The sequence below is a fragment of the Sander vitreus genome, chromosome 3 (assembly GCF_031162955.1).
Source record: "Sander vitreus isolate 19-12246 chromosome 3, sanVit1, whole genome shotgun sequence".
Taxonomy (NCBI): Eukaryota; Metazoa; Chordata; class Actinopteri; order Perciformes; family Percidae; genus Sander; species Sander vitreus.
The window spans coordinates 27,279,340-27,290,771 of record NC_135857.1 but is presented as its reverse complement, the minus strand read 5'-3'; the positions used below and the strand labels follow the sequence as shown (position 1 = coordinate 27,290,771).

Genomic DNA, 11,432 nt, shown 5'->3' with positions numbered 1-11,432 from the left:
GACCGAGGTTGTCTTGAGTAGTACTAAGTTTGTCTGACTATACTGGGATGGTTCAGCTGTAATCACAAAGTATTTACAGCGAGCGGAAGTAAGATTTATTGTAGCCTGTATCCAATGTGTCAGGTTAATCTTTACATTGCCGAGAAGAACTATAAGCAATGTAGCTATAAAGTTAGGGATATAAGTAAGAAGGCAGCTCAGTGGTCCACAACCAGGCTGCTGTAGGATTCAATTATACTCTATGAGTTATGACATAGAAATATTGATAACTGACCATATACAGCCAAAGTAGATAGCCTAGTTAAAGTGACTATATGTAACTTTTAGATGTTTCTGAAACTGTGTAATGTTCCATCTGATGATCATAAATAACCTGTAACAGCAAACAGCACTAACAGTGAAAAGAACGCTATTTGTATATAGTTTTTATTAATGTCTTTGCTCGGGTCCGATTTCTTCCACGAAGTCACAAAATGATTTAGGGCAGGTAGACAGCGCTACAAAGCACACATTCTCAAAGGTCACAGATTTCCTTGTAACACCGGAAAAGCATGTGTTAGTGTATCCAGCCAGGTAAAAGGTACCAGGAGATTTCTTTATATAGGCCTAATTGTATTTTTTATTTTATTTTAGAAGTTATCTGTTGTCTGCTGTGTAGTTATGGCTGATACTGGGGCAGGGTCATCACAGGAAAAAAGGAAATTAAATGAAGGAAAACTAAAAGCTCAAAGGACAAGTGAAAGACAACGTGTAAAAACCTGAGTCACACTCAGCCGGGTTTTCAACTGATGGAGACAATTACGGGATTTAAAATTATTCAAAATCAACCTCGAATTGCCCCTCAGGTATGTAATATGTTGATTTCATTCATAAAATAACTTTAGATTGCACAATGTGGTTGACTCTTTATTCCTTTCAGTCCGTGTATGTGTTGGCCTACTATTTTCTTTTCCCTTGTCCCCCAGTAGTTGTGTAAAGCATCTGTGGGTTTCATGTAATGCGCTATATAAATCTAAGTTATTACTATGGTGGTTCCTACAACAATCTCTTAAGGCTTTGGCTCGTGACACAGTGACAGTGAGTTTAGCTCACGATTCATCCAAAGTAGGCTAAGTTACCGTATGCAACACTGGAAATGCAACGATGCATCTGTAACTTATTCTCTTATTGTAAATGAATGATTTTCTGTCTGAGCAAAACATTTATCGCAACTATATGACCTCCACGTAATGCTACCTCAGTCATCTGCAGTGGGCAATACAGCACCATAAAGAAAAGACCTTTACGATAGCAGGTGAGGTAAAAACACTACCGCTTGTGTCCAAAGGGGCCGCTAGAATCAACACAAACTGAAAGTTACATATAGCCACTTTAAGTTAGTTGCAACTTTTATCTGTACTGGTCATTCTGCACTTCTGCAGTAAATTATCATTTTGAACATTTTGGACACAAAGCACAACATATGTTTTAGGTAAAATATGACTACATTATTAAAATTTGATCCTCCTCTATCATCATCATCATCAGCAGCATTACCATGGTAATGAATATTCAACCTTGGATGTTGAAGGCTTTAGGTGCTAGCGTTGTTCCTATTGGAGCGCTTATTAATCTCCCACCAACAGAGATCCAGTAATTGGTTGCAGAATGACAATTCAAGGATCTACTCTCACTACTTTACACAGTAGGGGACTGTGGCAATGTGTTCAACCCCTTAATTTAGAACTATATTTCCCTGTGCATTAACCACTTATAGGCTGCATATAATAATAATACAGTAATATATCAAGCAGGGGACATAGGCCTCTGACCCAAGTCAAATCAGGACTAATGTGTTCACTGATAGTACTGTCTCAGTGATGTAAATAGAATGAATACAACTCTCACTAAGAATGCATAGCTATCAGCTTCAGAACATATTATGAATACAGTTTGAAGAATATTTCACAATATGATCACATTAAGATTTAATCCCAGGGTTTGAGATCGTTTGAGCCCTTTCAATGGCCTATTTGTGCCATTCCTGCCATAAAAGCATAATGGTAATGGTACTTTTAAAAGTTAATGTGCACACTTGCTCATTGAGTTCATTGAGTGATTTTTACATGATTTATAAAAGGCTTTTAGACAACCCACAAGTAGCAATATCTAATACAAATGTTGTTTATAGTGCACACATAACATGATCTACAACCTGTAGACCTAAGGAAATATTTGTGATTTTCTACAGCACCATGCTGAGATGCCAGCCTCTACACTCCAAATGATTCTGACATGATTTATCCATTTTCCATCATCAAATTAAGATCTTCTCTTTTTCTATGGATTGAATAACAACATTATTCTACGTGATCCCTTGTGTTGTAAGACAATGCCTATGTTTGTTTGGAGCATTGCTAGATGATCTTTGACAGTGAATTGACGCCCCCGGTTGACCAAATTAGCGCATCCTGGCATATAGGCCTACGTAATTGCACACACAAACAACAATACACACTCTCTCTAACGGGGACTTTCAGGCGACAGTTTGCGCTCTCTCTCTCTCTCTCTCTCTCTCTCTCTCTGTGGGATGCTCAGACTCTCTGGATGGATGAGCCCTCGCATCGGAGTCGCCATTATTACATCATCTATCCCCACTCAGCCGAACACGAAATGAGAGCTTTAAAATATATTTAACCTGGACCCCGATCGTCGTTTAGACTGAGCAGCAGACGCCCATCCCATAATAAAAACACATCAATAATGTCTGCGGGGATGATGGCGTTTCAATGAGCGGTGAGGAGAGGAGGGGGAGAGGAGGAGAGACGTGTACCGTCATCAGCATCTGTCCGCCAGCTTCCTTTTGTTTTCACCGGAGAATGTGAATGGCGAAAGATGACATGGCAGAGGTAGATTTGGCATCAAACGGAGCGGAACCCCCCGGCGAGGCCCCCTCGGCGTTTCCCTACGAGGAGTACGAATGCAAAATCTGCTACAATTATTTCGACCTTGACCGCCGGGCTCCAAAGATCCTCGAGTGCCTGCACACGTTCTGCGAGGAGTGCCTGAACACGCTTCATCTCCGGGAGGAGCGGCCATGGCGCATCAGCTGCCCCGTCTGTCGCCACCGGACTCCTGTGCCGGATTATCGGATACAAAACCTGCCCAACAACACCAAGGTGACGGAGGATTTCCCGCTCTACATCGACTCGGACCCCCTGCCTCAGGACGCTCTGCCGCCGTACCCTCCCCCGCTGCACCCAGCTCTAGTCGCCCTCCGCCGGGAGGAGGCGTCGGGGACGTCCAGCGTCAGCCAGGCGACCCCGTCCACCACCGTGTCCACTGCCACGACCCTCTCCCAGGACTCGGTGCGCTACGACAGCTGCCAGAGCTGCAAGAGAGTGGCACTGACCACCGGCTGCGTCTGCGTGATCTTCTCCTTTCTGTCCATGCTGGTATTGCTGTTCATGGGCCTGATCTTTGTGCACAGTCATAGCATTCCTCCCTCACCGGCGGGACCCATTTGCTTGTCGGTTGCCAGCATCCTGGCCATGTTCTCGGTGGTCGTCACATGGCTCATCTGCTGGCTCAAATACAGGCCAGACCATGAGACAGGCCGGTCATCCGCCACCAGTAACTCCCGGAGAAACGCCTGATAGGCTGCTGGCTCTGATTATTGCTGGAGATGTTGTACTGTGGGTGTGTGATTGTGTACATAATACCTCCCTTTACCTTTTCTAGGAATACATCTTGTCCAAAATGGCCTTTTATCAGTATAGCAAACACCCAAAGGCCTTCATGTTGTTTGGAGCAATAGGCCGACATGATCCTTAATAATCTTTTCCTTAAGTTGTGTAGCCTACTTAAATTCACAGTAGGCCCAGCTGACTGGGCATCTCAATAAGTGAACGTGTCCAATACTTAGACCCCTGTTGTTGGTCTAAGCTGAGGTTGGTGGTTTGAGGACTGAATGTGAAGTGCTTATTTCCAGGGTTTGATACCCTCCCCACCCTATCCTGCTAAATTATATGAATATGCCACTATGGTAACTGCCCATGATGATCCACTCTTATATCTCAACAACGCACTGTTGTATTGTACAGATATTTTGTAATGTTCACTTCTGAGTTTCCAGGTGATGGATTTTGGTTTTTATGGAGGCTTGTTTATGTTTATGTGAGAAGCCTCTAAAATGTCATTCTGTTACAAAAAAAGTGATGTCCACAATCCAGCTGTAAATAGTCAAAAAGTGGAGTGGTATACTGGATAGGTGTCATACGTTTTTCCTGAAGACCTTCCTAACCCCTGTGATTGAACTTATTCTGATGGCACTGTTTCCTTTATCACTATATGAAAACTGCACCTCTTCCAGGGATTCAAAGAGATAGCTTGTGGTTTTGACCATGTGTTTGGCTGCTTTTGTGCATGTTAGGCTCCTGAAAAGTCAAGGCCTTTTTGTTTCTACTTTTTTTTTTTTTACCAAAGGGACATTGTCTCCTGACTCGTGTGCCTCACCTTGTTGCTGAATGAAGTAAAACTTCACTATAATCATGATCAAAATCATGAAATCATGCACAGGCCTCCTGCCACCGACAGCGTCCAGCTGGGGTGTCGGCAGGGATTTCCTCTTTCTGTCACATGATTTACACAATGGAAGTTTAAAGCAGCGTTTCCAACATGGAGCTGCCTCCCAAATCGGCACCTTTTTATACTTGTGAAAAATGTGGGTCTTCGCATCTGGCTTCAAAGAAAGGTCAGAATAGATACCCATGACTATAAGTAGGCAATGTGTTTAACCAGTATAATCCAGGCTAAAGTCCACCTTCCTTTTCTTTCTTCAAAGTGTGAGAATCTAAAGTATCTGTTTCTTAGCCAGGCCAGACACGGTGAACAACTTATTAAAGGATATATTTGGTGTTACTCTGGTTCCTCTGAGATTGTCAGGATTCATAATTACTTCTGGAAAGTGAAAGAGCCCCATGATCTTTGTGGCTGAGAATAGAAAGAGGCCTATAAGAAAGATAGAAACACTTTGTGTTATTTCAGTACCTGCACCAACACAATGCAAATATTTAATTTTCCTAAATCAGTTTGTATGGGTTTTTTCCTCAAATACATTGTGGGTCTGTATCAAAACAGAAACACTGAACTAACCTTTTAATGAAATCAGCTTCAGACAACACAGTGTTATCAAAAAAAGGCTAAAACTTAAAAGGCCTATAATGGGAAAACTTCTTTCTATGAACATTACTGTGAACCGTTGGTAAATACTGTGTATGTAATCGTTGCTACAATCTATACAATTATTTATTATTCTTGCATATGGCAAAAAGTGATACCTTATTTGTGTTGCAGTGTAAGACCCTCATATTGACAACTGTGTGATGGTCTGCATGTGTTCTGGCTCCCTGACATTCCTGTCAGCATTTAGTATAGAATTTGGAGATGATTTGGACACCAACGTGGTTTAACCTATAAACACGTGTTGCCCTTGCACACTCATGGTATCCCACTGCATGGGGGGGGGAAGCAGAAATACAAAAAGCACTATTCAACATGATTCTTACACTCCCCAATCTGATTCATGCTTGCTTCAATCATCCTGCTCAACCTTTTTCCAACTTTTAGATGATGCACTTTCACCCTCTTATTTGACACAAGTAACAGGGTATACCTTTGTTAAATGGACGCATATTGTATTTATTTCAGAGGACCTAGAAAATGTTGTTTGTTTTTATGAGAACCTGTGGTTGTTGTTAAAGTACCAAAATTATTTGCACAGAGAAATGTTCTTTATGTGCTGTTTTACATAAACACATTTCAGTAATAAAGGAAACATGAATACCCACGACATTCATTCTTTGTCTTTGTACAGTGAAGCTGATAGAACAGCCTGTTGCCAAGGCTGTATTTTATCATGCTTAGTCTTACATAATGACGATATATAAATACATAATGGTTATACATGGGATATGATTTAACCCTGTACACAAGTTGATAAGATAAGATAAAATAGACTTTATTAATCCCACACTGGGGAAATTCCTGTGCTGCAGCAGCTCAAAAGAAAACAAAATGTACACCAGAAAAAAAAAATGTACACAGAAAAAAAAAAGTACACACGTGACACTCACGTGTCCACACAAGTAATACACAGTGTGTTTAAATAGGAATCGCATGTTAAACATAAAACCAGTGTGTTACTGCTGGTGTCAGTTAAGCAGGCTGGAGGATAATCTGCTGTGCAACAAATATGCCCCCTACTGGTAGACAAAGAATGCTACACACTGTAAACCTACCCCTCTGGCTCAACTGGATTGCACTGCTGATGTAGGTCTAGTTGTGTAAACTTCTTGTGGCTAAAACTTGATTAAAAGTAAATACATTTTTCAATATGTTAATATCACAGACTGAGCTTGTGTTTACCTGTTCGTACAAGGCTCCCTTTAAGTTCATATAAATTAAGTCATTCAACAAGATTTTCCCCTCATACACAAACAGAATAGATAAAAACCCATGTTTGACCAATCACCATCGAATTACAAGTTACTATTCATACTTAACATAACTAGAAGTTCCATGCACGATAAATTAGAGCTGTCACACTGTTGCCTGAAATAATACAGCTCCCTCCACTCTTTCATTCTCAGTCTCTGGTTCATCAGATCAGTGCAGCAGCACAACACTAAAGCCAATTGTATCTGTGCCTAGCTGTATTTTTCAATCAGCTACAGTTGCACTGATTACTGGAAAATAGTTTGAGGCAAGTGCTTGTTTACAAATGAGCCATGGCAACTAAACAACGTGAGAGACAAGTTTTTGTAAGGATGCTGGGCTAATGAATTTCAATGCCTCTCATTAGACATTCAGCTTTTTACCTTTAGACATTTCCGGTCTCTGTTCTAGCGATAGCGTGACGTCGGTCAACAGCGAGGATTTAACACGACAGTTACATACAAAAACATAGCTTAGCATATAGCCCAGCATGCAGCCTAGGGGAATGTGTGGTTTATGCGTTCAAACGAGATTATATATTGACAGAATAGTACAGTATATATAGGTCTGCAAAATAAAAGTTCTTTTTTCTTTTCTCATTTCAAGGTGTGCTTTTATTTGCGATACAGTTGCCTAATATGACAATTATTTTCAACAATTCTGACTTCTTGCATTGGGCTACAGTTTATATTCTTGTCCTTATTAGTGAAAATATATCAATTGTATTATTAATTAGTGCACACGTAGGTGTATTTCACGTAGTCAGAATTATGAAGGAAAATGTAGAAAATTTTGAAATTGCCCCCGGTCTCCAATACAGGCTACTGACTTATATTTTCCTTGTTTTGTATTCCATGTCATAGTAGACAAAACATGACCTCGACATACAATGGTGACATTTTACGCTGCTTACAGTTAAACATTAAAACTATTACACCATGAAACACTGAACAAAACTGCATTAAAAGTGCGTCAGGAGACAGTAAATCATAGTTCTCACTATAATAAATAGCTAGATTTATGTAGGCCTATTTCAAGAAGTATAAACGATATGAACCTAAAAATGTAAACAGTGGTGGAATGTTAACTATGCCTACTTAAATGTGTGTAGGCCTAGTATTTCCATTTTATGCGACTTTACACTTCCACTCCACTGCATTTCAGAGGAAAGAAATCCTACTTTTTACTCCACTATATTTATTTGATTGCTGTAGTTGTCAAGTGTTGTAACAGTGTTGTTAGGATTAGCAATCTGTAATAATATTCCAACAATAGGCTATAATATTCCAACATTGCTATATATGATAAAAACTTTTTGAATGGGGCCATTTTCCATAATGAGCACTTTTACAATAAATAACATCCTTATGTATGGTACTTTTACTTCAGTAAAATGTCGATGACTAAGCCATTTTTTCATTGTAGTAGGCTGTTACTTTTACTTAGCTAAGTCAAATATTGAAATACTTCTTCCACGCCTGAAACACAGATGAGAGATGAATATATTTTTCTCTCTTTTTCCTCTCTCCCTCTATCTCTTTACTCTTTCTTTACGCCTGGATCTAAACTATATTAACTTATAATTTAGGTAATAAATAATGTTAGATTTTCCCATTGCTGATAAAAAAAATACTACATATTAAGGACAATGACGTCATTGCATAGCCTACTCACTGGTCTATTAGATAATATTAAAGTGTTAAATAAATACAATAAAGTAGATCACTCTGAACTTTCCTCTCTGTGGACTCACTGTCAGTCATAATATAAATGATCATACAATTATTTAATGGACATCGCTCTATTTTAGCCCCTTTATCTTTGTATGAATTACAACTGTAATAGGGTGCAATGGAAACTAATTGATTTGACAAAATGTGTGTTTGTGAATGCCCTCCACGCAGAGCATGTGATGCAACTCATTTATTTCTCATCAAGCGAGATTTCTGACTTTGAATTTCATCCCCCGGTAATGGATTGGACACGGAGATTCAGTGTCGCTTTTAAAGAAAGGGGCCGAGGTATGCATCATGCCTTTCTCTGTTTTCCATTTGCCCCCTGTTTTGTTCTTGGCTGTAATATCCAATATCAATAAGATCACTGACACTCCCAAATCGTCACGTTCGTCTGCGTAAAGACTGATGGTTTCTTCCTTTCAGTACAAATACAAAACAAATATTACTATTATAGTCCAGCCTAATAGTTCATCCTTTATTCAGTTAACTCAAACTGCTGAAAACATTTAAGGTCCACGTGTTAACAGTGGCCTATTCATTTATTTGCCTAAAGCCCGCAAAAGCCAATAATAGCCTACCACTCATTTGATGATACTGTGGCCTGAATTGGGACTCAAATAACACCTAGTATAGTAGCTAATTAAGCCATATTCTTCAAAGATTATCGGTTTTATTACAAATTTACAAACTCACATTTCCCCTCTACCTGAAGCTATGTTATGACAACTTGCAGGAGTCATTCATGTCTATATAATAATCCTCCGCCTGAAGATAATGACATCCTTCTCAGCAGGTGAAAGGCCCCCCCGTTAGCCCTGCTTATTTTAAACTCAGCGTCCACCCATTGTTCGCGCGCGTTTTTGACAGCAAAGTCAACATTTGAAGTGCGTTTTTTTTTTTTTAAAAGCAACTAAAAGAGGCGATTGTTAATTGAAGCCTACTTAGCCTGTGGGACATCTCTTCCCTGTAAAGTAAGGTAGATGACAGGGACTTCGATGGGTACCCCCCGTCAGGCCCCCGTTATGTATAGCCCATAGGTGTGTGGGTTGAGACATGAAAGTGCTGACCATGCGCTGGGGGTGCTTTTCAGCTTTAGTTTGGCATGAGTCACACAAAGGTGTCAGGGCTTTCTTTGCAGGCGTTGAACAGAGAAAACATATTTTCAACTCTACTCCACGAAGTTTTTTTTTTTCATATAGGCCTGGGTCTATACATTTGATCATACATAGATTTATAGGGCTACTGTACCTTGATTGCCTATTGATACCTGAGTTAAAACCCCACCTGATCGACGTGAGGAAAGGTCGGCCCAGCTGTGGCTCTGCCATGTGTCCGAAATCACATGGAATGAATGATTAAGTTTGAATAAATCTAAACACCGTCTGTACTCTGTTCGTGCATCGGTGCAACGAATCAACGTTGATGCTAAAATAGTGAGGACGGAGTGGCCTTTTTTGGAATGATGGACAGTGAAGTAAAACGACCTTTTGTCTGATTTCAAAGCTCAGGAGCGGAACCTTTGCTTCAGTGATTGATTAGGGACTAAAGGATGCTGTCACCCAAGATACTCAGCGCCTAAAAAGAGAGAGGGTCCATGACTACAATTTAAAAGAAACAACTCACCACTCCACTATTCTTTTTTTGGGCGGTGACAATATTGATTATTAGACATTTGTTGGTGGAAATACACCCACTTCTATATAGTGGCACTGAGCTAGACTGGCTTTACGGCCGCCCTGGCGTCGTATCCTGCTGTGGCGCACGTCCCCCTTTAGATCGTTCTCGGCTGGCTGGTGCTCAGTCTGAAAACCACAATAAATTCCTTGAGGTGCACACACTTTAGCACCATTTGTGTCATATATGAGGCCATGGGGTGAAAACAAATTAGGGGTCGTGTGCGACGACATGCATTAAACAGTTTACTGATAATATTACGCACAGAGTTGTGACTAGATTAGCAATAGAGAAATCTCAATGATGAATATATTGTTTGTTTTATCAATTCAGATCTGAAAAAGGTTTGGCCTCATAAGTTTTGCCTCATAGGCTACTGTATTGTTAAATACGGACATAATCCAGGTTTGTTTTTGGTTTTATAATTTGAGAGTTTAGATGAAGAAAAAATCAATAGAAACCGTATAGCAGAAAAGAACAATGTCAGGAACATTGGTCTCTGTGCAAATGTGACCTGTTGTGAAATAAACTGATGAAATATGAAGAACCTTTCACTCAACATTGAATTTGGTCGAGAAAACGTGGCTGGAAGTCATGGTGTCAAATAATATATGATCTATATCTAAAGATCCATAGATGGAGTCGTCAGTGAAGTACAATATATAATGTATATAAAACAAAATAATCCCAATGCAATGCAATTACAACAGCCCAGCAATAATTATATTATTATAAATGTTCAGTTTTATTTAGGATTGAGACTCTTACGTGGGTTGTTTTTCTTAGGCCTAGGCCTATATGTTTTTTCGAGGCTGTGCTGGTGCTATATTGGTCTGAAAGTGTTTTCTAATATGTTGTAATCTACATATAGGCCTATAAAGAAAAGTGAAATTAACTGTTCTGTTACATTGGCTTACATCACACATTACACAGTTTCTGGTCAGTGCATGCCGCCAGTGTAGGAACATTGTCTATGTATTACTCCTATCCTTGTTTTATTTTATTTTAGAATAGAGTGAGTGGACGATGATTCATCGACTTAGCCGACTGGAAAAAAAACTCACATCAGGACCAATGTGTGTCTGTGAAAAATAGTTTGTGACCTACTATTAATTTACCACATTAACTAAATAATTATACCTCGTCAGTCATCGTGTGTTGCTCCACTTTCCTCCCAGTAGTTCACTCAACACATAAGCAGCTTTTGAGACTTTTTGGTGGTTAAACAGTACATGCAGTGACTCTGCCATAGCTTTGGGTTTTGTGAATTGACGCCCCTGTCCCATCTGAGCGGAACTATGACAGCGTCTCTGATAGGACAGAAGTTTTCAGCCTCAGCCAATCATCGCGCCCCACTGCGTACCGGGTGTAACCTCTCGACCAATCACAGCCAGGAGCGCTGACCGGGAGAGAGAAGAGCTCCGCTACTTGTGACTGTCTCCTCTCACTTTGAACCAGTGTCAACAAACAACAACAACAACAATATTTTCGTCCTAGCAGCATCGTCTTGGCAACCAAATTTCGAAGAAGCCCAAATACTGGCGAATA

General features: G+C 40.1%; 1 protein-coding gene across 1 annotated transcript; it reads left to right on the top strand.

The window, feature by feature from the left end:
* Positions 1-543: 543 nt before the first annotated feature.
* rnf228 (ring finger protein 228) lies at positions 544-5,830 on the top strand. The gene is made up of 2 exons (XM_078244385.1): positions 544-845; positions 2,231-5,830. Exon 2 carries the CDS (start codon positions 2,865-2,867, stop codon positions 3,633-3,635), a length of 771 nt encoding a protein of 256 aa, XP_078100511.1. The 5' UTR covers positions 544-845; positions 2,231-2,864; the 3' UTR covers positions 3,636-5,830.
* Positions 5,831-11,432: the final 5,602 nt, after the last annotated feature.